The sequence below is a fragment of the Ischnura elegans genome, chromosome X (genome assembly GCF_921293095.1).
Source record: "Ischnura elegans chromosome X, ioIscEleg1.1, whole genome shotgun sequence".
Taxonomy (NCBI): domain Eukaryota; kingdom Metazoa; phylum Arthropoda; class Insecta; order Odonata; family Coenagrionidae; genus Ischnura; species Ischnura elegans.
Window position 1 is genome coordinate 113,326,919 of NC_060259.1, and position 27,849 is coordinate 113,354,767.

General features: G+C 40.2%; 1 protein-coding gene across 1 annotated transcript in view; it reads left to right on the forward strand.

The window, feature by feature from the left end:
- The window catches only part of LOC124171854 (calcium/calmodulin-dependent protein kinase type 1-like), a gene marked incomplete in the record, with an annotated part of 212,293 nt that overhangs the window by 149,906 nt on the left and 34,538 nt on the right, over nt 1-27,849 (forward strand). The window contains 2 exon segments of the mRNA XM_046551212.1: nt 24,619-24,745; nt 24,876-24,963. Coding sequence (XP_046407168.1) covers nt 24,619-24,745; nt 24,876-24,963 — 215 coding nt within the window.

Consider the following 27,849-nt stretch of genomic DNA (forward strand, 5'->3'; position numbering starts at 1 on the left):
CGCCATTTGCATCTATGTATTCCAGGCGGATATTTGAATTGATTGTTGAGAGCAACGATTGTTGATCAGTTTGTAATATTATTGATTGAGGCTACAGATTAGCATAAACAATTCCTATCACATTTAGATTAGTCGTAATTATTGGTTATAACCATACTGCTAAGCTTTAAGTTCGTCTTCCAGCTTCGAGAAATGCAATGACTGCCGTAAATGTTTTTCTTTCATCTCTCCTGACTTAAATTACCCTTGAAGTCATCGACAGCAATTGAGCCAATTTACTAGTAGTGCGACAATGTGACTGAATATTTGGGGACCAGTTTTCGATGAAGCGATGTCACTTCATCAATGTTAATGCCAGTATATGGGCCTTTCTCTGATGCTTAACGTCTTATCAGTCAGAGTTAAACAATAGAGACGAGTCACGTGCAGCACCGAGGGAGAATATTATTCGTATAAATTGCTTAAGGAGTGGCTGGTTTCTATGAATGCAATGATTTCTATTACTGTTCCGCTACAATGAAAGTGTACATGCGTGTACATTGTAAGAGTTGGTCCAATTCAGTGGAAATAAGTGGGGCAGTCGAAGGATCTCGTCCGTTGAAACCGGGTATCCGCTGAGACGGAAAAGGTACCAGAGTCACCATATTCGGTGGGAGCATGGGTGGCATTTGAGCTTGAGAAAAGTGCAATTATTGTGTCCCATTGGAACCAGTTAGCTGCCCTTTACCTCACAAAGTTGAGTTATAGAGGATTCCATCACTGAGTTGAGGAACGCAAAGATTTAACTTCTCTGTTTAATCTCCGATAGTAAACAACTGATAGGGACAGAGATTGTGATGTTAACGATAGTATAACGTAATGTTTATCGTAACAATTTATCGATAGAGTATTTTCGATTAAATAATTTCTCTTTTCTATGAGTGGTAACATATAATGGAGATATCGTTTAAATTATTTTTAAAATGTAACATAAAGAAATCATTTTGCGATAAAGCTTAGCTACCGTAACATACGAATTCAGTTTTAAATTGCAAACCCATTCTATTTCTTGGTTTTTCAAATGTGGACCGTTTTTAACTTCATAGGTAGAGTATTACGTTAAAACCAATATAACTGTTCTAACATAAGAGTCAATCATGACTACAAGGGGACAGATTATGGAAAAAAATGAGTATGGTGTGGCATTCACTGCAAGGAAATAACAGAAAAAAAAGTTGCTTGACACAGCTTAGTTTATGAAGGAACTTCTAAGGGAATTAATGAAGTTGCCTTGATTAATGATATTTTGTGCCGTAAATGCTGTACTAGTGTAACTTAAGGCCGTTTTACTCGGGTAATATCTTTGCGCAACCTTACATATGCACGAAGGCGCAGTCATAATTGTGTCCTGTAAAGCGATGAATTACTAGAACGCACGAGAAAATGCACTGTTTTCAGATGGAAAACAGCCCCTGCTCTAATTGCAGGCTCGGATTCTTGCATTTCAACAAATGTTTTCAATGCTAACCTGCGCAAAGATTTTCCCCGTGTAAAACGGCTTTTATTCATATTTGAAAAGACGATGTACTAATTATCACCGCTTCTTTCATATACGCACAGTAATTAATAAATTGGCTCAAATGCTGTCCAAGACTTCAAGGGTAATTTAAGTCAGGAGAGATGAAAGAAAAACATTTACGGCAGTCATTGCATTTCTCGAAGCTGGAAGACGAACTTAAAGCTTAGCAGTATGGTTATAACCAATAATTACGACTAATCTAAATGTGATAGGAATTGTTTATGCTAATCTGTAGCCTCAATCAATAATATTACAAACTGATCAACAATCGTTGCTCTCAACAATCAATTCAAATATCCGCCTGGAATACATAGATGCAAATGGCGCAAAGCAGTTTTTCGTGTTTTTGACAGTGTTCCACCAATTTTAAAAATCTGAAAAAAATTAGGTATATACTTTGATGTAGGGTTAATAACATATATTTTTTTCGGCGTGACTATTGTCTCCTAATTTTTTGAATTTAATTTTTAATATTTCAAACTTATGTAAAAGTTTAGTTTTTGCTGCTAAAATTTTGAAAAACATCAAGGTGGTATAACGCAATTGTATTTACAATTTAAAATCAAAATTACGATTTTACAAAAATAAAAACTGGAGATATAGTCAAAAAACTAAAAATCGTGTTTCAATTTTTTTTGGGGTTATTATCCATTGTTAAGGCCTGAAACTTTGGGGAAACACATAATTTTTGATGGACTTTAAGTGTATATTTTTTATTTTTCAAAACATCGGGGGGCACTTTTCACCATCTTAACCGGCTAGACCCTTTGTGTCTGAAGGTAAAGGTAAGAGCTTGGATTATTTGAGGAAACGAAATGTGGCCAAAAGTGAATCCATCAATTCCATCGAAGCGATTTCAACGAGTGCATCTGTTGAAGGATACCGAATCGTCGACGTGCATTTTTAATTTCTTAAGAAATTTTTGCAATATTTCCCAGCATAAAGTGTCCATCATTGTTTAAATAATCAATGTTTATGTCTTGATTTATGAAGATTAAAGTCCCTGTCGAATGACTGACACAAAGCTCTTTAATGTTTATTTCTTTGTAGATTTTCCATTCAATAGCCTCATCCATACTATTAATAAGGAGTTGATTAGTGAAAATTAGAAACTTATGTGTCAGTTATAACCCAAATGTAATTCGAATCATTAGTATCAGGATAATTAAATAATACTTGTTCCTAGTGCCGAAGTTTCAGTTAATTTGGAAGGCTGGCATTGCAACTTCTGCGGACTCACTTATGTCAGCTGCCATCGATTGTTCAGGAATGCATCCTAATTTTTATCCTCCTGCAATGACTTCATGAATAGGTAAATGTATTTACTGTTGTTTTTTCAAATTATGCTAATTGGACCTTTGGAAAACGTATTAAAGTAAATTGTTTGGTCAGTGAAAAAGGAAGTACTCTTGTCTATTTTATTTTATACTTTCGAAGAATAACATGGGTGAATATTCGATTAATTAGTACGTTCGCGAAGTTGTATTTCCAAATACTACATAGTCGGTACCCAACAGCAATATGCTTGTCTCGTGGTACATTCATTTACCTGTACACCTTATTCTAGACATTTAATATCAATTAAACTGATGATTAAATACATAATGCGCTAGATTTTCTACTTAACGCTTAGAACTTCTATTTAAATAAGTATTTTCTACAAGTTGAAAACGATGCATGTTTTTCGAAATAAACGTAAAACAATTTGAAGTAGTATTCAGAAGAACAGATAAACTATCGCAAGTCTCATTATATTCTATCATTTCCACTTTTGAAGCGATACGCCGACGATTTCAAGGGATGTATTGAATTCCGGTCATGATTATTCGCATGTTTAATAAAATGTAGTCGCATATAGGAATTACTTTAACAACCAGCACTGATAAATTCCATATTTCGGTGTATAGCACGTTTCGAGATGAACTGAATATTCGTTTAATGAATACGTAGAAAAATGACTCCGAAAAATCCAATTCACTAGAATTATGCAGCGGTCGACAGGTGCAATATCGCTCTTCATATTTAACCTCCTTATATTTGCAACGTTGCCACTACCTCCGCCGCATAATGGCTGCTCGCTCTGCAGAAAACCGGAAGTATGTTCTTTAAAATTAAATACTGGCGCTAACATATCGGTAACCCCTTCTAAAAAAATACGTATATTAAGCATCGATGTCTATTCTATGCTGTGCTAATTTTTCAATGATATATTTCGGGCCAAATTTGAGATAAAAAATGTTTTACAAGGGAAGGTCATCATTCTCCCATAAAGACAATGTATTTCAAGGTGGAAATCCGTCATTTTCAAATCCATAAATCTTTCTTAAATGGCCGATGACATAGTAATTTTTTTTCACTATTCGATAGAAAAAATAATGAGCAACAACATATGTCAAAATAAGGGGAGGTTTTCGGGCATGTTTGAAATGATGGTTCCTCCTTAATTCGTGAAAACTAAGTCACTAATTAGTAATTAACTTAGTAACAGTGCCCATACTACTAACTAAAAAACGGAACATTAATTTTCGATAAAAAGTGATAGTTTGGGTATTAAAATGTTTGTAATTTAATTCCAAACACAGTGATGTTAATATTTTCCAATTCGGATGTGAAATAAGCTCATTATTATGTATCACAAGTCGGGACTACTTTTTGGAAATGCACCATGCGCAGGGATTCCTCGCTTAACCCTTTCATTGCGTAACATTTTCTCAGAGTTGTTTCATATTGGCGGAGAATTTTTTTTCACTGCATTCACTTTGTTTTTCGAAAATATGTGAACAATTTCAATACAAAAAAGATTTTTATATTCATTTCACTATTTATTAAACAATTTGTTAATGGCATCACAGTGATGCCATCCGCACCCATGTGAAAAAAATGCTCCGGATATTTATGCAACCCGTTACACAAACATTAGGTGACGACGGGCAACTAATCTTTACGTAGCAACTAAGAAGCTTAAAATGATTTCTGAAATGATGGCGGAATTGAATTATAAAAGAAGATAAATATATTCTCAGTTATCCACTTTCCATGCATCAAATGTTGGGCAAATAAAAGTTTTCGAAGTTAAATTTTCACATTTATAAATTTTTAAATTTACCAGTAACTTAGATTTGCATGCAAACATATGAAAGTTATTTTATCTTTTTGACATTTTATTTTGCGTTAATGTTATAAAAAATAACTAATAATTTTGGAATTCTTTGAAAAAGGCTTCAAACACAGCCCTGGAACTTCTGCACATCATATATCATCAGAGCCACTTTTTAGTCGTTCTTAGAACGTGAGGAGTATTATTTTTTCTGTTTGTCCTTAGAGTTCCAGAGGTGTGTCTTTTTTGAGTAACTCATTACATATTTCAAGAGATTATTATAATTTTCCATGCGTAAACTCAGCAGTGTTGCCACGGAAGGGGGGTTATGGGGGGTTATACAACCCCTGTTGAGGCGCCAAAAACGGGTAAGATGGCCCCCGCACCCTCCGGAAGGGCCCTAAAATCCCCTGCAAAAACCCCTCATTTCAAAATCGTGGTTTCGCGACTATATAAACTGTGTCCACAGAGATGAAATCTATCGATTAATTTTCGCACGACTTTGTTTGCATGTCCCCTGCCTCCAACATCAGGATCCTTAGCCCCAGTGTAAATTATAGCATCTTGCACGACGCCATTAGGTCCTGAAAGCATATATAATGTTATGCCGTTTGTGGCGCCAAAGCAACATGGACTCATGAAGCAGAGTTCTTTACCCGGATAGTAAATTTATTTCATTCTTTGAGTGAATAAATTCAAAAGGGGTCGAATTTTATGCAAGGGGTCTCTTGTTATCGGATCATCTATTCCAGGGTCCCTGCCAAAATGCATGCAACGGAAAATTAGTTGAAATCGGTCTCGGGAAAAAGTGGTGTGAAGACAAGCAAAATCGAAGATATTTTCCTACATTTTCCAATAATCTGTATGGCCATCTTGTAATACTTAATACAATCTAACATTAGGTATACCAGACTAAAAATATCTCCCATTCCCCACGAGTAAGATTCCTATGCTCGGTCTTTTCTCTTATATTAGTTATTATTAATTATAATAGCTCTAATTGGTTGAAGTAAAATATGTAAATTGCTTCAAAGTTAAAAAAATCCTTTGCGGAGAAGACTCAATGCAGTTTTCCATGCATATACTTGAGTAAATTGTGCCAGAGGTAGTTTTATTTCGAGGAGATATTCTAAGCCTAGATCACCAAAGGCTGATACATAAACGGTTCTTGGGGTTTGAGAATAGGAATAAAATTAAAAATAAAGGTTTCTCCCACATTCCACGTAAGTGGCTAAATATATGTAAAATACTGAAATTTCCAATAGAAAAAGGCTATACGGTAATATTATAAAAAAATAAAATCTCTGTAGGGGAGTGAAAATGCACGCAATCGAAAGATGTCCGAAGTAAAGACTGTACTAATGGCGAGAGTCGAAAAAACTGAGAAGGAAGAGCTCACCTTCTCCACGACATGCACATAACAGAATACTTTGCATTTGCATGCATTTCTCATAATAATGGCAAAAATACTTCTAAAAATAGAGATAACAGGAGACACAGAGTGACTTGTAGTCTATTCCGCGGTGACATAAAACGACTCTTTTTTTTTGAGCCCCGAAATGTGATCATTTTTTCCCCAAAGATTTCCCCAATTCTAATTTCTCATTCAAAATGAAATAAATATAAAAGTTTTCCTAGAACCCTCAATATTTCCCGTGAGTAACAATTTCGTAGACGTAATTATTCGAGCCTAGTAACTTTAACAAACTCAAACGAAATAAATGAGAAAAAGTCGAAAAAATCTATTTCTTTTTCCGAAACCAATATAATCAAACCCCTATTGAAAGGATCGTTCAGAAAATGAGTTGCAAATATGTTATGGAAGAATGTTATGAGTTAAAATGGCATTTTGTAAATATTAAGTTTAAACAATAATAAAAAGAGAAACATATTATTCAACTGTGTTTAGCTTGTGTATTGTGACCGTATTTTGAAATACGAAAATATTTTTCGACGGTGAGATGAAAGGAAGATTATGACTCAATATTGTTTACAAAAATTTTAATACAACTAAAACGGCGATAATAACCTTCAAATCTGGCAACTTTTAGTACAAATATTCAGAAGAGTAAAGAAAATATCACATTTAAATTTTTTTGTAATGGCGAAAAATCTTACAAATTAAAAAGTACTCCATAAATGTAAAAAAATGTACTAAAAAAATATAAACTTTTTTCAAAAAACGGAAGGCATATCAAGGTAGCCTAATCCAATGTGCGTGCAGGAAACCATCGTGAGAGTAGAAAGAACAGAGCGGAGGAGCGTAGGGAGCGATTGAAGGACATAGGCTGGCATGGCATCAATGTGATGCCACCCGCCCGTTGGCAGGACCTATGCTGGGCATCAATGCTATGCCATCCGCACTCAAAGGGTTAAGGGATAGTCATAACAAGACAATTGTACCTTGAAAACCTATAAACTTATGCTGTGAAGAAATGTAAAATGAACCAATTTTTAAATTGTGCTAACAAATGCTTCGAGAAGCATATTGAAACCGAATGAATGAGCAGTAATCGTCTGATCTATTAAACATTTGATTTCCAGCCCGAGAGATTTCCATCATACATCCGGACCAAGTTTTCATTTACATTATTTTTAGATATACCTCACAAATGCTATTCATAAACTTCAACCAAGCAAATGTATATCTGACTGATATATCTCTGTTAGCGAAATGAAGATAACTTGTTGAAACATTGAGATAATCAGAACTCTGTTTTTGAATACATTAATTCTACGAAAGAACAAATACGTCGATAAAAAGTGCGTTTTTTTTAAGAAATTAAGATCAGATTACTGCTTAGACTGGACCAAAATGTAACTTCAGTTATTTGTGCTAACGTTTCAAACCTTATATAGCCCAGAAGAAGAAGAACCCAGCTAGTAGCGGCATTAAATTATGGACTATGGATATTCATCCAGTCACCACGGGCCATGACTGAATATGAAAAATTATTTTCCGCGAGTCAGTAGGTTATATAATAATAGAATAGAAAATAGTTAAATAGATAAATTAAATTATGATCGGTATTTGAAATGATAATAATACAAATATCGATAGTTAACTACATACCGGCACTTTTACTTCCGTAAACCTTCGAATTGTGCTAACAAACTTTTGGCCAATTACCTACTGCAAACAATCTTACTTAAGTCACTTAGACCTAATTTCCGGTGAGGTTTCCCGTCGATTGCTCTTTATTATGAATGAGGCAACACCACAAAAAAGCTCCAGTTCAACATTAAAAAACTTCGTGCCGAGGCATGTAGGTATAGTCCAACATAATCAGCACGGTCAGTCATTGAAGCATCCACCTTCGGGATATTATTTGAAGAAACCTTCACGAAATCTGATTCCATGATTAGTACTTAAACGCATTTCCCTTTACACAGATAAGATCTACCAACTTTTTGCTACGCACATGTAGATTATTGTATCATTAACATGATAAACACCTTGCACGCTGATGAGATACAACAGAATGACGTCACATACCGAGGAGCCAATAGATGAGCGTTTCCGTCTGCTCAATATCGTTGCGAAAACAATGCATATTAAATATTAATTATTAAACAAACTAAGCAACAATTAATACTGTTAATCGAAAGTAATGATATTTACGATACACTTTGTTGAATAAACTGCATTTCAATCGTATTCCTCCCGGGTGCACATACTCTATTGTGAAATGCAAATACTCTTAGTGTAAATGCAAAGAGACTTAAACTAATAGTAAGTTAAATCCATCAGATTACAGATATTTTAGCTGTTCCTTTGCATGCGACTATTTCTCAAAGAATTTCTTAAGGCCGTTTAACATGGGGCACGGATTTGCGTAGGTTAGAGCTGCATTAATTTCTAAAATGGCATGGAATTGCGCAAATGCATGAACGAAATTAGAACAGGGGCCATCGTATCCACGCATTCTCGCATGTGTTCTAGCAATTCATAGTTTTACACGACGCAATTTTGATTGCGCCTACGCACGTATGTCTGATTGTGCAATTCCGTGTACCGTGTAAAACGGCCTTTACAATTTAAAACATTTAAAAGTGAAAGCGAAGAATTCATTTTAATTCCATTTTAAAAAATTCCTGTGCTTCAAGAATTTTCATTCCACCATTATAGTCAGAAGAATACTTATAGCACTGATTACTCCGTGAAAAAGCTCTAATTGCATTCTACGAAATCAGTGTTTATTTAGTTCCGTCACATTATAATACATACCGCATATTCTTAAAAGTCAAATTAATAGTAATTATGATGAAGAATTCATGTTTACTGCCAACCAGTATGACCATTCGGCAGGATCTAATGATGATTCACCGCCATTCATGGGTAGCATCAACGCAGTAGAGCCGAATTCAAATCGTTCTAATTGAGTGATTTGGATTTGAAGGATTTGATAGAAATTTGATGAAGCCCAGAATATCTCTGTATCGAATACTAAACAAATTACGAACGATACACGGTTTTTTACGGAGTTTATAAGGATGTGAATGTTCACTTGCAAGTAATTAATGCAAAAAACTTAGCTAGCTGATAATGCATCTGAATTCCACATTAAAAGTTATATTCCAAAGAAATTATTTTTATCAGGTGCAACAGGTGTCAGCTAAGGATGACTAAAAGGGCCAGATGCTTATTTTTTGTGTGCAAAAAAGGTTGGAGCCGCGAATTAGAAATAATTTCGCCCAGCAATGAATGGTGGATGAAGGGTGTAGAGCACAAGCTCACAAAGTAATTTTTTTAAACTTCTACAGAATATCCAATAGAATTGAAAGCTTGTACAATTACATCTAATTTTCTGTTATAGATACTTCTTGTTGGCAGAAATAGTCCTACCTAGGTACGGCAAAAGGCTTTGCCTTGAAGATATAGGAGGAGCTGCTCATATCAGCAAGGCGATAGTGGAAAAGAGAGCAAAGATTTAATTTCTCCCAAATGTAATTTGAGAAAATATTTCACATAGCTATTTATGTTGTAATATTTCTAATCGTTTGGATTTCTGCTTCTTTATTTAAGATTTTCCTCCTTATTATGTTAGTAAATATTTTTGAAAAGTTCCTCCTCTAAACTTTTTTTTTCACTTTACTCTTTCTAATCGTATCTCAACTTCCAAAAATAGTAACAAAAGTATTACTTATATATGTTCACTATAGCCGTCAGCGTGATTTTTGTTGGTGCCGTTTTTGTAACCGTATTTTTACATTTAGGTTGTTTATAAAAAAAGTCTATTCATCGTTAACCTCGATAATTTCTCTTCCTAAGCTAATGTTGTCTAACTAAACCGACCAAAATTCCTTCTCCTACACTCGCAATACATTCAATCATCACAGTATTGCAAAACCCCTGTAATTCGTTTGTTAATAAACCCATTATTTTATCAAACACTTTCTCCACTTTATGAATATGGAAGACTTAATTTTGTGTTTTGAAAAGAATTGAAGAAGCTACTTCTAAAGCTGCAACTATTAAACAAGTGCAAGGTTTGAGGTTAATACTTTTACCATTACCGATTCTCCCAACGAACTGAAACTTCAGAGGCACAAGATTTCACTTCGTGCCACTTGGAAGTTTCCACGCTCCTACTCAGCGAAGTCGAAAATAATTTTGTTCTTTCCCTCTCTACGATTTCTCTGCAAAGCCATAAGCTGGGTTTACACGTCGAAGTGGACTGCGTTAGCAGTCAACTATTATGCGCAACTAGTACGTGTAGACAGAGACTGAGAAGCAGTTGGAAGACGATAAGAATCGATTGAGGTCTTGATTCAACATATTAGTGAAGTTGAAGCAGTTCAATTTGGAACGCAGTAGGAGCCGATGGCTGTGCATAAATTACAAGCGGAAAATGCTGATTTATCTATGAGGGAAAAGAATATAATTACAGATTGCTATTTTCAATTTACTTCTTGTGAGGGAACATTGGTTAGCCAAAATTTCAGTTAATTATCTCATAGAGAAGAGAAGATGAAATTATTACTCCTTCGCAACTGTCAATTCTTTTGTTTTTCTATATGAAGCATATTGGTACTCTTGAGACCATTCTTTGTTGAAATTAGTCGCGAGTTATCATTTTGGAGCTACTGTTATATCAGCCTCCTTCGACTAGTGAACCCACCCAAGAGTACCTTGCCCCGGGAAATTTTTTAAGTAGTGAGTTTTAAGTTATTCAACTATTTTAGAAGATAGTCTGAGGTTTCAGGCGAGATGGAGTGGAAACGTGACATAATGAAGATGAAAGAGCAGGAGCAATTTCCACAATTTTACATTTATTGATACGACCGGTTTCGCTTTTCAGCATCATCAGGTACAAAAATATCAAGTGCGCTGTGCTTAAATAGGAAGGTAGGAGGGGGTGGTGGGCGGTAAGGCGGGGGAAGGGGATGGAGGGAGGGTGTACAGTCACGGGTCTTGGGAAAACTGAGGATGGGGTTAGAGAGGAGTATGACAAATACACTAATTGTCCTTAATGTCTTCCTCTAAGGGGAAGGTGGGAAGGCCCCTGGTACCCTCTCCACTGGGTTCCAACGCTCCAGTCGCTCGGTCCGGTCAGCTACCCCTGGATGCCTCATGGTGTCGGCCGTCGAGGAGGATGAGGGGGGGGGGGGCGGGCAACCGCGTCCTGGGGGAAGGGGGGGAGGGGGAATGGCTAATGGAAGTCAATGGATAGGAGGGGTGAGCTGGTGTAGTACAGAAGTTCGTTGAGGAGGGGCTTATTACTCTTTTTCCTTATGTTAATTTCTATTTGTTCCAGGGCATCAAGTTTCCTTCCTTTGTCGGCTACGTGGAGAATCACAGGATCAAATTCACAATCATGGCCCGAACTTAACAGGTGTTTTGCTACCATGGATGTCTCATCACCGTTTTCTTTGCACTTCTTGTGTTCTTTCATTCTCGTGGTGAAATCACGTCCTGTTTGCCCTACATAGCTCGCTCCACAGTCACAAATTACCTCGTATACCCCACTCAGATTAGTTTTCTCAATAGTGTCCTTGTTTTTACAAAGTGATTTTTTGAGCGAGTTTGGTGTGTAGAAGGCGACTTTATATTTGTCCTTTGGAATGAGATTCACTATTTTATAGGATAACTTTTGAAAAAACGGAAGTTTACACCACTTTCTTCCATTATTGATGTCTGCTGGCAAGAGGGATGTACTAAGGCCAATCGCGTGCTTCTTCCGTTTCTTGGTGAGGAGAGAGTTGATCATGTCGGCACTGTATCCGTTGGTCACAGCAATCTTCTTAATAGTCGCAAGTTCCTTTTTATAATTCATCTCCGACATGGGTATATTTATAAGTCTGTGAATCATTGAATTGAAGCTGGCTAATTTATGTGAAATCGGGTGGGCGGAATCTGAAGGTATTACTTGGTCCGTGTAGGTTGGCTTCCTGTAGATGGCAAAATCGTGTTTTGACGAACTTCTAATGATGGAAAGGTCCAAAAAGTTGATCTTTTTGTCGTCTTCAAGTTCCATGGTGAAAGTGATGGCTTCATGTATTGAGTTGAGGAATGATAAGAAGTTGTTTAATTGTCTGTGGCTGCCCGTCCAACAGCAAAGGACATCGTCGACATATCGAAACCAATATAAAACATTTGAAACTTGGTTGTTCTTGGGGTCGAAGATTTTCTCTTCTAAATTGTTCATGAAAATTTCGGCTAATATTGGAGATAGTGGTGAGCCCATAGCCAGGCCCTCCTTTTGTTTGTAGTATACTCCGTCGAACAGAAAGTAATTTTGATCAACACAAATCTTCATTAGTCTGTGCAATTCTCCTGCTAGTTTTGGTGTTACATTAGCACGGTCTAAGGTTTCTTTTGCCAGTCTAAGCACTTCTTCTGTGGGGATGGAGGTGAATAGGTTTTGGACATCAAAGGACACTAGTTTGGCATTTGGTGGCAAGTTCACACTTCGTAGTTTTTCCTTATAAAGTGAATGCCTTATTTAGACAATTTACGGACTTTTCTGCTATGTACGCTATTAGAAATTCCATAAGTTTAACGGAAAAACTACGAAGTGTGAACTACTCTCATTCGTTAATATCCTGGTGTGGACTGCGACTGGGGAGAGGTGGAAAGGTGGGCCTTCGTTTGAGGGGCTGAGGGTATCACTCCCCATTCCACTTCCTGCGACGTTGCTGTTGTTGGGAGGGCGGAGCGGGGTGAGGCGAAGTAAGAAATTCGAATTGGCCCGAATCGCATCCTTTGTGGCCGTTTTGGGCCTGCAGTACTCCACGGTCTACCCATTTTAGGCCACGCAAATTAACATAGATCTGTGGGTCTCAAGGTGATTGTGGAAGAAAAGTGCAGCCACAGAATGCTCGTTTTAGAATTATTATATTTCAGCTTGGAGTCAAGTTATAATTGGCCAAAGTCCAACTTGATTTTCTCAATAACCTGAGAACATATTACTATTTATTAGGGATGAGTCGATTCCACTTTTTTTCGATTCCGATTCCAAAACAGATTCCTTCAAATCGATTCCCGATTCTCGATTTCATCGATTCTTACTCCTTATGGCAGGTGGGATTTTGATTTATCTGTAGCATTGCTGTCATTAAAATTTAAGAATTGAATGGAATAAAATAACTAGGGAGGGACGGATCCAGGATTTTTGGAGCCTGATCTTTCGAATCGGATATTTTCGATTCAAAATGCATTTTCAAATTCCTGCCATTATACAAAGTCATTATTCAAGTTTATTCTGGGTACATACAATTAATGGAATGCATTTTAGATTTTCATACCCATTTTAATATTTTCATAAATTAAAAATCTTTTTTATAGGCTTTCATGTTGTTTTTTTTAAAACATCTTTACATGCTCAGGACCGAAACTGTTATGCTTGGGTTTGGAAATGAAAATAGGAAAAATCTTAGAATGAACCACTGACCAGTGGCATAGCAAGAGGACCCCCAAAATATAAAAACACAATTATTTCCTTCATAAAAGGAAACAAAATATTTTAAAATCATGAATTTACAAAAATGAAAAAAAAATCTTTGAAAAATGAAGTTTTTTCTATTATGAAGGGTGTTAAAATTAGTTTGAAACCCTCTCCTCCAATTGTGTTTTTATATTTCGGGGAGGGGGGGTCCGGACCCTCCCCCTGGATACGCCACTGGGAAGGAGCGCATAAAGGAGAGGTGGTTATTATCCTACGGCGCTGAGATTCCCCCGATGATTGTTCAATCTCTTGGGAAGAGTCACACTATGTGCCAGTCGTATTTTTCCTTTTTTATTTTCTGGCTGAAAATCCTGGCCACGGCTGAAATTCTACTCCTAACCTCTGCGAGAGCTTTCAAACAAAACGGTTCATGAATAGGACAAGAATCGCATGTGACGGCGCATTCGAAGAGAGAATCGGAACTCTTTCCACCATTATGGGGCGTTGCATTCACTGAAGCTATCATTTAAAATTTCGGATCCAGATCCGATGTCTTCCACGACTTTGGATCCGATGTATCCGATGAAGGACAATATCCGCGGATATTTCGATCCGAGGTATCCGATCCAACCATCCCTAAAAATAACAATAGCCACGGTGGCTACATTCTCGTTTGGCTGCGGTGGCTAAACAATAATGTAGCGTTCATTGCGTCCATACATACCAGAGCGGCCTTGCCAGTGCGCGGTGGCGGCCGAACGCAAACTGTCGAGTCCTCCCGGAGGCTTATGCCAAGCAAGCATACCTTTCTCAAGGGTTGCATTGATAAAACTGGGCTATACAATCGCAAATGTGTCTAGTTTTCTTTTATTATTGACGCAGACGCGTGTTAGTCTAAAAAAGTTACTTATATAAAAAAGCCTCTCCCAGCGCGTATTTAAAAGAAACTTTTTTTCACAGGAAATCTCGCTCTCTGCACGTTTTTATTTTCATCAGACTTCAAATAACATTCGAAAATAAAAACATATCTACCGATATATTATACTTTAAAATTGGTGGTCCAGATGAATTCCTCCGAATGTGATTCATAATCGCAATAATTTGATTTACAGTGACCAGCGGTTAATAAAAGAACGAAAAACGCGTGCAATGCTTCCTGATCCCGTGGTCTCCAATTTTTTTTCTTTGAGAGTTGTTCGTAAACACGAGGCATTTCAGGGTTCGTCGGTTTGTCGCTCTTGCCGACATTTTCATGTTTCCGAGGCCTCTTAGGCATGTTCGTCACAGAACCTGCGTGCCAGGCGTATTCTCCGCGTGGGCAAGGCTGACACCGCGGCCGCTTAGGTATGTGGCAGCCTTTTTGATCCAAACTTATAGTCTATGCTCATAACATATATATTCCTGGAATCGATGGAATCGGAATCGACTTTAGGCGATCGATTCTCGATTCCGATTCCATGCCCAAGAATCGGTGGAATCGAGAATCGACATTTGGAATCGGCACATCCCTACTATTTATGACCTTCCTTAATGTGTATACACGTCTTCTAAATACAATAAAGAAAATAGCAAGTCTCAATCTCTTCTAGTTGTTCCGCAATTGAGTAGTATGTGAACTCCGGCAGGGGGAAAAAACGATCGGTTCGGTCGCCCAGAGCGGCTCCCAGCCGTCACTACCATAACGCCTTAATGCCACAATATTTTCACCAAAATGAACTACTTATTTATCGAACGACAGTTTACTACATGAATTTGAAACTGTGCATTCCATGTTAACTTCATTTCTAACAGATCGCAAGAAGTTACAGAGATTAGGGACTCTTGGTGAAGGTTTGCCGACGATGGAAATTCTCGCTATGGTGAGTGCCAACACCAAAAAGGCCTCGTAAAAATTAATTTTTTTTACATGCTTATTATAGGCTCAATTGCAATTGCTGACCCTCGCTCATATGCAATTTAGGGGGGGATGGTCAAAATTCGAAAAATATGGTATTTTATGGTCATTTCCAATAGATTTTGCCGAGTTACTGATCTTAGGGGCTAAAATTTCGTGCATTTTGATGTATCTGCCACCGTTTAGCCACAAAAGGCCTAATTTTAGTTCGCGTCCGCGAAGAAAATATTCCAACGCCCACGCAGCGTCGCAGATACAAGAGCCGCACGCCGATCCCCTCCCCTCCCCGCTCGCTTCTACCCCCCCCACGCCTCCAATACATCACAATTCATCCCGCGCATGCTGCTAGGAGGACGTTTATCTTTGTTAATATAAATCGGAAGATGGTAGAAGGTAATAAAGGAAGCTTAGTGACACGACTTGTCCCTTAAACAAATCGATGTTACCAACTTTTAGAGAAGTGATGAAATAGTTTTACATCCGAGAATGCAGGAAAGGACCCTACAGTCCATGAAAGGCCTCTCGAGAGGCTATAAAGGTGTGCCAACTATGGTGATGCTTCCCTTCCATTATGTGTGTGACTAAATGGATTAAGCGGTACAAAAGGAAGCACTAAACCTTACGGAAAATGCAAATAGGCCAAAGGTAGGGTTATTTTGAAGTACAAATCTCAAGCACTTTTGAAGGAACATTTCAAATTATGCGATATTTTTGCGTGTAAGTGCAATAAGGAGCACAAGGTCTCCTCCATACGCCTCACCTGCAATTACCTCTCCTTCTTTCACATGTTCTCCTTTCACCTCTCCTCAGTACACTTCCCCTCCATACGCCTCACCTGCAATTACCTCTCCTTCTTTCACATGTTCTCCTTCCACCTCTCCTCCGTACCCATTCTCCTCCATACGCCTCACCTGCAATTACCTCTCCTTCTTTCACATGTTCTCCTTCCACCTCTCCTCCGTACCCTTCTCCACCATACGCCACACCTGCAATCACCTCTCCTTCTTTCACATGTTCCCCTTCCACCTCTCCTACGTACCCATTCTCCTCATACGCCTCACCCGCAATTACCTCTCCTTCTTACACATGTTCTCCTTCCACCTCTCCTCCGTACCCTTCTCCTCCATACGCCTCTCCTTCAATCACCTCTCCTTCTTTCACATGTTCCCTTTCCACCTCTCCTCCGTACACGTCTCCTCCATACGCCTCACCTTCAATCACCTCTCCTTCTTTCACATGTTCCCCTTCCACCTCTCCTCCATACCCTTCTCCACCATACGCCTCACCCGCAATCACCTCTCCTTCTTTCACATGTTCCCTTTCTACCTCTCCTCCGTACAAGTCTCCTCAATTTGCCTCACCTGCAATCACCTCTCCTTCTTTCACATGTTCTCCTTCCACCTCTCCTCAGTACACTTCCCCTCCACTCGCCTCACCTGCAATCACCTCTCCTTCTTTCACATGTTCTCCTTCCACCTCTCCTCAGTACACTTCCCCTCCACTTGCCTCTCCTGCAATCACCTCTCCTTCTTTCACATGTTCTCCTTCCACCTCTCCTCCGTACACTTACCCTCCATATGCCTTTCCTGCAATCACCTCTCCTTCTTTCAAATTTTCTCCTTCCACCTCTCCTCCGTACACTTTCCCTCCATATGCCTATCCTGCAATCACCTCTCCTTCTTTAACATGTTCTGCTTCCACCTTTCCTCCGTACACTTATCCTCCATATGCCTCTCCTGCAATCACCTCTCCTTCTTTCACATGTTCTCCTTCCACCTCTCCTACGTACCCATTCTCCTCATACGCCTCACCCGCAATTACCTCTCCTTCTTACACATGTTCTCCTTCCACCTCTCCTCCGTACACTTTCCCTCCATATGCCTATCCTGCAATCACCTCTCCTTCTTTCACATGTTCTGCTTCCACCTCTCCTCAGTACACTTATCCTCCATATGCCTTTCCTGTAATCACCTCTCCTTCTTTCACATGTTCTCCTTCCACCTCTCCTCCGTACACTTCTCCTCCACTCGCCTCTCCTGCAATCACCTCTCCTTCTTTCAATTGTTCACCTTCTACCTCTCCTCCGTACACTTACCCTCCATACGCCTCTCCTGCAATCACCTCTCCTTCTTACACATGTTCTCCTTCCACCTCTCCTCCGTACACTTACCCTCCATATGCCTTTCCTGCAATCACCTCTCCTTCTTTCAAATTTTCTCCTTCCACCTCTCCTCAGTACACTTATCCTCCATATGCCTTTCCTGTAATCACCTCTCCTACTTTCACATGTTCTCCTTCCACCTCTCCTCGTACACTTCTCCTCCATGCGCCTCTCGTTTAATCACCTTTCCTTCTTTCACATGTTCTCCTTCCACCTCTCCTCCGTACACTTATCCTGCATATGCCTCTCCTGCAATCACCTCTCCTTCTTTCACATATTCCCTTTCCACCTCTTATCCGTACACGTCTCCTCCAAAAGCCTCTCCTTCAATCACCTCTCCTTCTTTCACATGTTCTCCTTCCACCTCTCCTCAGTACACTTCCCCTCCACTCGCCTCTCCTGCAATCACCTATCCTTTTTTCACATGTTCTCCTTCCACCTCTCCTCCATACACTTCCCCTCCACTCGCCTCACCTGCAATCACCTCTCCTTCTTTCACATGTTCTCCTTCCACCTCTCCTCCGTACACTTCCCCTCCACTCGCCTCACCTACAATCACCTCTCCATCTTACACATGTTCTCCTTCCACCTCTCCTCCGTACACTTATCCTCCATATGCCTTTCCTGCAATCACCTCTCCTTCTTTCAAATTTTCTCCTTCCACCTCTCCTCCGTACACTTTCCCTCCATATGCCTATCCTGCAATCACCTCTCCTTCTTTCACATGTTCTGCTTCCACCTTTCCTCCGTACACTTCTCCTCCATATGCCTCTCCTGCAATCACCTCTCCTTCTTTCAATTGTTCACCTTCTACCTCTCCTCCGTACACTTATCCTCCATACGCCTCTCCTGCAATCACCTCTCCTTCTTACACATGTTCTCCTTCCACCTCTCCTCCGTACACTTACCCTCCATATGCCTTTCCTGCAATCACCTCTCCTTCTTTCAAATTTTCTCCTTCCACCTCTCCTCCGTACACTTCTCCTCCATACGCCTCTCCTGCAATCACCTCTCCTTCTTACACATGTTCTCCTTCCACCTCTCCTCAGTACACTTATCCTCCATATGCCTTTCCTGTAATCACCTCTCCTACTTTCACATGTTCTCCTTCCACCTCTCCTCCGTACACTTCCCCTCCACTCGCCTCTCCTGCAATCACCTCTCCTTCTTTCAATTGTTCACCTTCTACCTCTCCTCCGTACACTTACCCTCCATACGCCTCTCCTGCAATCACCTCTCCTTCTTACACATGTTCTCCTTCCACCTCTCCTCAGTACACTTATCCTCCATATGCCTTTCCTGTAATCACCTCTCCTACTTTCACATGTTCTCCTTCCACCTCTCCTCCGTACACTTCCCCTCCACTCGCCTCTCCTGCAATCACCTCTCCTTCTTTCAATTGTTCACCTTCTACCTCTCCTCCGTACACTTACCCTCCATACGCCTCTCCTGCAATCACCTCTCCTTCTTACACATGTTCTCCTTCCACCTCTCCTCAGTACACTTAACCTCCATATGCCTTTCCTGTAATCACCTCTCCTTCTTTCACATGTTCTCCTTCCACCTCTCCTCCGTACACTTCTCCTCCATATGCCTCACCTGCAATCACCTCTCCTTCTTTCACATGTTCTCCTTCCACCTCTCCTCCGTACTTTTACCCTCCATATGCCTCTCCTACAATCACCTCTCCATCTTACACATGTTTTCCTTCCACCTATCCTCCGTACACTTCCCCTCCACTCGCCTCACCTACAATCACCTCTCCATCTTACACATGTTCTCCTTCCACCTCTCCTCCGTACACTTACCCACCTCTCCTTCAATCACCTCTCCTTCTTTCACATGTTCTCCTTCCACCTCTCCTCCGTACACTTACCCTCCATATGCCTCACCTGCAATCACCTCTCCTACTTTCACATTTTCTCCTTCCACCTATCCTCTGTACACTTCCCCTCCACTCGCCTCACCTACAATCACCTCTCCATCTTACACATGTTCTCCTTCCACCTCTCCTCCGTACACTTACCCACCTCTCCTTCAATCACCTCTCCTTCTTTCACATGTTCTCGTTCCACCTCCCCTCCGTACACTTCCCCTCCACTCGCCTCTCCTGCAATCACCTCTCCTTCTTTCACATGTTCTCCTTCCACCTCTCCTCCGCACACTTACCCTCCATATGCCTCTCCTTCTTTCACATGTTCTCCTTCCACCTCTCCTTGGTACACGTACCCTCCACTCGCCTCTCCTGCAATCACCTCTCCTTCTTTCACATGTTCTCCTTCCACCTCTCCTCGGTACACTTACCCTCCACTTGCTTCTCCTGCAATCACCTCTCCTTCTTTTACATGTTCTCCTTCCACCTCTCCTCCGTACACTTCCCCTCCATATGCCTCACCTGCAATCACCTCTCCTTCTTTCACATGTTCTCCTTCCACCTCTCCTCCGTACACTTACCCTCCATATGCCTCTCCTACAATCACCTCTCCATCTTACACATGTTCTCCTTCCACCTCTCCTCCGTACACTTCCCCTCCACTCGCCTCACCTACAATCACCTCTCCATCTTACACATGTTCTCCTTCCACCTCTCCTCCGTACACTTCTCCTCCACTCGCCTCTCCTGCAATCACCTCTCCTTCTTTCACATGTTCTCCTTCCACCTCTCCTCCGTACACTTACCCTCCACTCGCCTCTCCTGCAATCACCTCTCCATCTTACACATGTTCTCCTTCCACCTCTCCTCCGTACACTTCCCCTCCACTCGCCTCACCTACAATCACCTCTCCATCTTACACATGTTCTCCTTCCACCTCTCCTCCGTACACTTCTCCTCCACTCGCCTCTCCTGCAATCACCTCTCCTTCTTTCACATGTTCTCCTTCCACCTCTCCTCCGTACACTTACCCTCCATATGCCTCTCCTACAATCACCTCTCCATCTTACACATGTTCTCCTTCCACCTCTCCTCCGTACACTTCCCCTCCACTCGCCTCACCTACAATCACCTCTCCATCTTACACATGTTCTCCTTCCACCTCTCCTCCGTACACTTCTCCTCCACTCGCCTCTCCTGCAATCACCTCTCCTTCTTTCACATGTTCTCCTTCCACCTCTCCTCCGTACACTTACCCTCCACTCGCCTCACCTGCAATCACCTCTCCTTCTTTCACATGTTCTCCTTCCACCTCTCCTCGTACACTTCCCCTCCATATGCCTCTCCTGCAATCACCTCTCCTTCTTTCACATGTTCTCCTTCCACCTCTCCTCCATACACTTCCCCTCCACTCGCCTCTCCTGCAATCACCTCTCCTTCTTTCACATTTTCTCCTTCCACCTCTCCTCGGTACACTTCCCCTCCACTCGCCTCACCTGCAATCACCTCTCCTTCTTTCACATGTTCTCATTCCACCTCTCCTCCGTACACTTCCCCTCCACTCGCCTCTCCTGCAATCACCTCTCCTTCTTTCACATGTTCTCCTTCCACCTCTCCTCCATACACTTCCCCTCCACTCGCCTCTCCTGCAATCACCTCTCCTTCTTTCACATTTTCTCCTTCCACCTCTCCTCCGTACACTTACCCTCCATATGCCTCACTTGCAATCACCTCCATTTCCTTCACATGTTCTCCTTCCACCTCTCCTCGGTACACTTCCCCTCCACTCGCCTCACCTGCAATCACCTCTCCTTCTTTCACTTTTTCTCCTTCCACCTCTCCTCGGTACACTTCCCCTCCACTCGCCTCACCTGCAATCACCTCTCCTTCTTTCACATGTTCTCCTTCCACCTCTCCTCGTACACTTACCCTCCATATGCCTCTCCTGCAATCACCTCTCCTTCTTCCACATGTTCCCTTTCCACCTCTCATCCGTACACATCTCCTCCATACGCCTCTCCATCAATCACCTCTCCTTCTTTCACATTTTCTCCTTCCACCTCTCCTCCGTACACTTCCCCTCCACTCGCCTCTCCTGCAATCACCTCTCCTTCTTTCACATGTTCTCCTTCCACCTCTCCTCCGTACAGTTCCCCTCCATATGCCTCTCCCGCAATCACCTCTCCTTCTTTCACATGTTCTCCTTCCATCTCTCATCCGTACAGTTACCCTCCATACGCCTCACCTGCAATCACCTCTCCTTCTTACACATGTTCCACTTCCACCTTTTCTCCGTACACTTTTCCTCCATACGCCTCACCTGCAATCACCTCTCCTTCTTACACATTTTCCCCTTCCACCTCTCCTTTTTTAATTAAATTATTTGAGGATACTTCACTTCTAGGTACTCAGCAATGTGGCTCTATTTGTGCGGTAATATTTCAAAACTCATTTTTTACACTCACCTTCATTAGTATGGCATGTACTCATCATTTCAGCTATCAGCTTGGTGATACATATTGACTGACTGTCAGGTTAACTAAATTAATGCATCAATCAATTTCTTAAATAAGAAGCAAATGGGAAAACGTCTTTGTTCTCCATGTAAGAGCTAAGAAATATGCTCTCACGTGGAGACATCGCCAAAGTGATGTTCAGGATCTGGATGCGGAGTTATTATCTGAAACTATGTAGGTAAGGTAGAAAAATTGTAACGGCTTTATTCCACGTAGGCCTGGGTTCGAGAGATAGTTGCATGTAAAGATTTCGTGCAGCATGAGATCCCTTGAGTTAGTACTACCAGTTAACTATGGCTGTAGCGGTGCGGTCTTAGGCGTTAGTCCTATAATTTGTTGTCAGTGTCTTGGGTTCAAGTCCCAGTGTCAGCTTTAGTTTTTCTCTCTTCTAATTTTTTAAGTCACTGTTACATTTTATCCCTGTTTGTTTAATTTAGTTACTTTGCAATTTTTTAAAATTCGATGTAAATAGTATATGATTTTTAAACAAAACTCCAAATTGTGACTTACCACGCGAATCAGATGGCATATATAATGACTTACATGCAAATTTCCGGGGAATTTGATCATCCTCGCTCTAGCCATAGCTTCCACAACCTCTTCGTGTATTCGTAATCTCAAGTCATTCTTCTCAACGAATAAACACCATTGCCTATCCTCACATTCATTTACTGACCGTAGTCAGTTTCACCTCTTATCCTTCTAGGCCATGACCCTGCTTTCCACCACCCTACTCAAGCCGTTTTCGTGATCTTCTTTGTTTAACTTTTGCACCCATTTTCAGACAATTGGGCCTCGGCACCTCATTCAGGGTTCATCGAGGGTCAGCTGTTGAGGGAGGGTTGTTGGGACGGAAGTCTTTGAAGGACGCTAGAACGCAGGTCATAAGGGAGGCATGGTGAGTGGAAGGATCGACATTTGTTGGGAAGACAATGGGTGGGCTGTGGAGAACCGCACCGCCACGGCCATAGTTAACAGGCAGCACTTACTCAAGGGATGTCATGCTGCGCAAAATCTTTACATGCGAATATCTCTCGAACCCGGGCCTATGGGGAAGAAAGCCGTGACACGTTTTCTACCTTACCTATATAGTTTCAGATAATAACATCTGCATCCAGGTCCCGAACATGACTTTGGCTATGTCTCCATGTCAGTATTTTATCTGACAAGAAGATTGGGCTTGGTGGATACTCGATATAATTTAAGATTATCTGTTATCATGCTTGCATTTGGACATGAAAGTAGGTATCTATCAATGCAGAAATTTTTGGCTCAATTCAAATTTTCCGCATAAATGTTTCCACTGAATTTTGACACTTTTCATCCCATACTGCCTTGTGTTTCACTTGGAAATGCCTCAGTAGTGCTGTCTTGAATTTTTGCTTTTCCTTCATATAGTTTCATGCCACGATGCGTGCACATGGCATATGTTGAGTTATCCTCATCTGAATAACAATCTATTGTTTTCACACTGTGAAAGGCATTGTTATCGATTTATTATTTTAGTTGTTAACCCCTGTAGTACTAGTGTACCACTATCCATCCTTCCTCTTTTCTAACAATCTTTCCTGAAGCCTGATTCCAGACTGGCATCTTTAGACGTGTGCTGATGATGTGCTGTGTGATTTGTAACGACATATAGCAGGGTAACATTGTAGTGACCTTTTGGATTCAGCTCTTTCCTATTGGTTTACTGTTGTCTCATGGTTCTATGTCATTTTACTCCTTTTTTCTGTAAACTGTCCCTCCCTCCCTCCAATGTTCAATAAATTTCCCTCCTAATATCCTTGGTGGAGTGTGGACTGACCCAATGCAGTGGAGTATATTTTTATCTGAGCAGGTATGTGCTAATTGCAGTTACCTCATTTATTTTGATTTTGACTGCCACCTGCTCCTTAGGTTAGCTACATAAACATTCAGCCATGCTGAACTGACACATAGGCCAACATTTATATGATACCTTGATACATCAATCCATTTGAATTATCAAACAGTATTTATGTTGTAATTTTGTCTAAAGCTGGATTCATCATTCAGATTATTTTCCTAACATGTTGACCAGATTCTATGAAAAAGTGTCCAAAGTGGAAGAAAAATTAAGTTTTAAGTTCAGGGCTGGGTGAATGAATTTTTCTCTTCTGAGTTTTCTTTCTTCAAGAGCACTTGTGGTTGAAACCAGAAAGGTGAACTTCCATAGTTGTCTCTAAACCAGAATAAAGAAATGTTTATGATTAAAATTAAATTGAGGCAAATATTTAAGTGAATAAGTTTTGTATAATACTTTCATTTTTGTCGCTGTTTTGGTATTTTCCTATCAGAGTCATGTGAATGTAGTGAACTCAACTCCAAGTTGAAAATCTATTGTTTCCACATTTTAAGCTGTCAGAGAGTGGGATTTCCTGGAAAGCATGGTCATGAAATGTATGGTTTTTCATTGACAAAACTCAAGAATTTTTGTTCTCTGAATTATACTTCACGTATTTATTGTTATTTAAAAAATCCATTATGGGCTGATTAAGGGAAGTGCAGAAGGTACTTAATGTTCCACTAATCAATTATTCATCTTCCAAATAGGTGTATGCATTATTTATCTCTTTGCTCTCTTAACATGTGCTTTTGTTGTTTCCACAGGTGAGTTTGAGTTTGACCCCCCATATTGGGATGACATTAGTGACTCTGCCAAGGACTTCATTCGCCAACTAATGTGTGTAGATGTTGAGAAACGGTACACATGCAGACAAGCACTTGCCCATCCATGGTAACTGTCTTTCAAGAACTCAATATGAATGAGTTTAGGATTTTGGATTAATGCTCTCATAATTAATTGATTGTAAGGCTATTGTGATTTTTTTATTTTTCTTGGTGATTCCATTCTTTTTTTATTGTAGGATATCAGGAAATGCTGCCAGTGACAAAAATATTCATGGAACTGTTTCAGAACAACTGAAGAAGAATTTTGCTAAGTCTCGGTGGAAGGTTAGTTGTTCAAATTGGTTGTGGGTATTCCTTAATTATTTTAAGCTCTTGAATGAGGTAGGGATATGTTTGAAATTTCTTATTCTTATTTCATGAAAATTGAAGAGCTTAGTGGAGGAAGTTATCGAGTGCATTTTTGAGACATGAATAGTTTTATTTTATCTGCTGTTCCCAGAATTGAAAGATATCAGTCTCATTTAGTTAGAATCAGTTAATCAGAAAAGTAATTAACACACTTATTGTGAAAGTGTAGCAAAATATTGTTTTTAAAGAAGACTAATGCCTTTTAAGATGCAGCTAGATGGAGCTTATATTTATTCCTACAAGCCCTTCAATGAAAATAATGAACCCTGACTTTCTTAGCTACTCAAACTTAAAACCCTGAAATAATTTATGTATGTAATGTAATTTATGTAATAATTTGATGTATTCTTTAATATATAGTGGTCTTTGTTCCTGTTGTATGGTGAGGGTGTATCTGCAGTTTTTATAAGCGAGACATCACTTCATTTGGTTAAGAGCTTTTTATGCATAGAAATGGGTGACATTTATAACAATGGCATTGATGTGAAGAGACTTGATCAATGAGTTTTCTTCCATGTGCATTGGTTTTCTTCTGGGCAGTATTCCACTTGCCGCTGAGGCATCCCTTGCCTCTACTCCCCTCAAATGATGGAAGCTTGTGCTGGATTATGAACAAAATATTTGTCTTCTGATTATGGATACTGATGGAAGAAAAATTGCTGTAATTTGGGAGATTCTACAGAAACCTTTGCAGGAGTTAAATTGATAATGTTATCTTTGACTGTTCCTGAAGACAATATTTAATTTGATTTCTTTTGAATATTTTTTCTTCATTGTGATGGAGGAATAAGTATGGCATGTTTATTTAATATTTGAATTCCTATCTGTGGAGAGGAAGAAAGCATCCTGTTACATTTCACTGGTGTATTTAAGTTAGAGTATATAACTTTGGCCTCCTAATTGCAGGTCAGGCATGCTACCAGTTACATAGTCATATTTTTCCAATGCAAATTTCAGTTTGCGTTATCAGACAAGTTGTTTATGCCACACGTCCACATTGTGGTGCAGGAGGTCAAATGTGCTGAGTCGCTGTTGGTGAGAAAACCCTATATAGCTGCTATTTAGTGACAGACGTTTTCCAAACCACATCAACACCTCAATCAGTTGACCCAGTCTAAAATTTGCTGTGGAAGAAGATGGCTTGATGGTGTGACTGATAGCTTAAATGAACTGCAATTGGGAGGTCTGCGTTTAAATTCCTGCTAAGCCAAATGATTTTTTTCATGGGAAATTTCACCCTTGTAAATAACTTTGTATGTGTGGGCATGGCAGCAGACAAAATCACTCGTCTCATGGAGTGCTTTCAGAGTTGGAATGTTAGCCCGTCAGCGCCCAAAGTTTTTTTTATCAAGCATCGTTTATTTTAACAAAATATGATACTTATAAGCAATAGAGAATGCTCCTAAAATTTTAACCCGAAATATTACATCGAACCAGAGTTACATGCTAGTGCCATATGGCACTGTTGGGCGTTAGCTGGGGTCTCTTCACTGCTAAAGGTATTTTGGGAAGAACCAAAAGTCGTCAGCTATGGCAAAACCTCTATTTAATTTTATTTATTATACATTAGATTTGGAATGGTAAGAAGTGAAACATTGTACACAAAGGCCAACATTGCATTTTTTACACTGGGATCATGTTTGCGACATGAAGTAATCCCCAGCACCTCTCCTTCTACTTTTCGGTGGGAATAACTAGGTGGTTAATGCCGTCATATCGTAGAATATCTGATGTATGGCTTCCGGCATTTTTTCCTATTCGTTGTCCCTGATGTGAGTGAGTTCTGTATTTACCTAGATATATTTGAACAATAAGTCTTCTTACCTCTAGTTGCGATATTGCCACTCCTGATTTACGCATTAAAATCCAAGTGTCGTATACACTGACATCCAACAGCCACGTTAAAATTGGCCACACCCATTTCTTACAGCGCACACCCACACTGTAACGATTTCTGCCTCTATCCATGAGGTCGGTACCTCCCATTCATTCACATTGTACACTTGGAATAGTTTTGGTCGTGGCACAGAAATTTTTTTTTTTGGCACCACTCGAATACCTTGCTACACTAGTTACAGGGTTCACTCCATACCATATTGATGCACCCATTACAACCATTGGGTTGTCCACCCATTGAACGAGGATTATAGCTTTTCTCTCATCATAGCTGCACTCGTAACTTCCCTGTAGCTCCTTTAGAAAAATGGATTTCGGGGTGAGGTCTTTCGGCAATCTATTGCTCCGGAGTGTACCGGTGCCACTATAGCCCCAACTCTTCAGCTCAATCAGGAGGTTCATTCCTTGAACAAAAGAAAAAAACTAAGCTTATTTCCTTCCCCTCACGGTAATCAGGTAGTGATATAATTTTATTTGACTAACAAATATACTGCCTACCTGTAAAAAGGTTGTCGAAAAAAATATTATAAGGCAGGTGGCGTGCATCCTCTGTGAGGTTGTCCAACGTTGATAACAACGGAGCTGTTGGTTTTCTGCACTGCGTTTTGTATACTTCATTTCCATTATGTCTTTTTCCCTGGTATGCCTCGAAGTCAAGAAGGTATCCAAAGGCACTGTTTAAACACCACACCTTGTAGCCGAATCTAATAGGCTTACCTCTAATAAATTGTTTACATCCATGGGATCTGTAGTATGCCACCATACTCTCGTCGTAGGCCATATTTTGCTCAGGTCTAAATTCAGGGTTCCCACTCAACCGTGAAAACCTTAAAACCGTGAATTAGCCGTGAATTTCGTCTACCGTGAAAAAACTTGGAAAAAGCCGTGAATTTCATCCTTAAACCT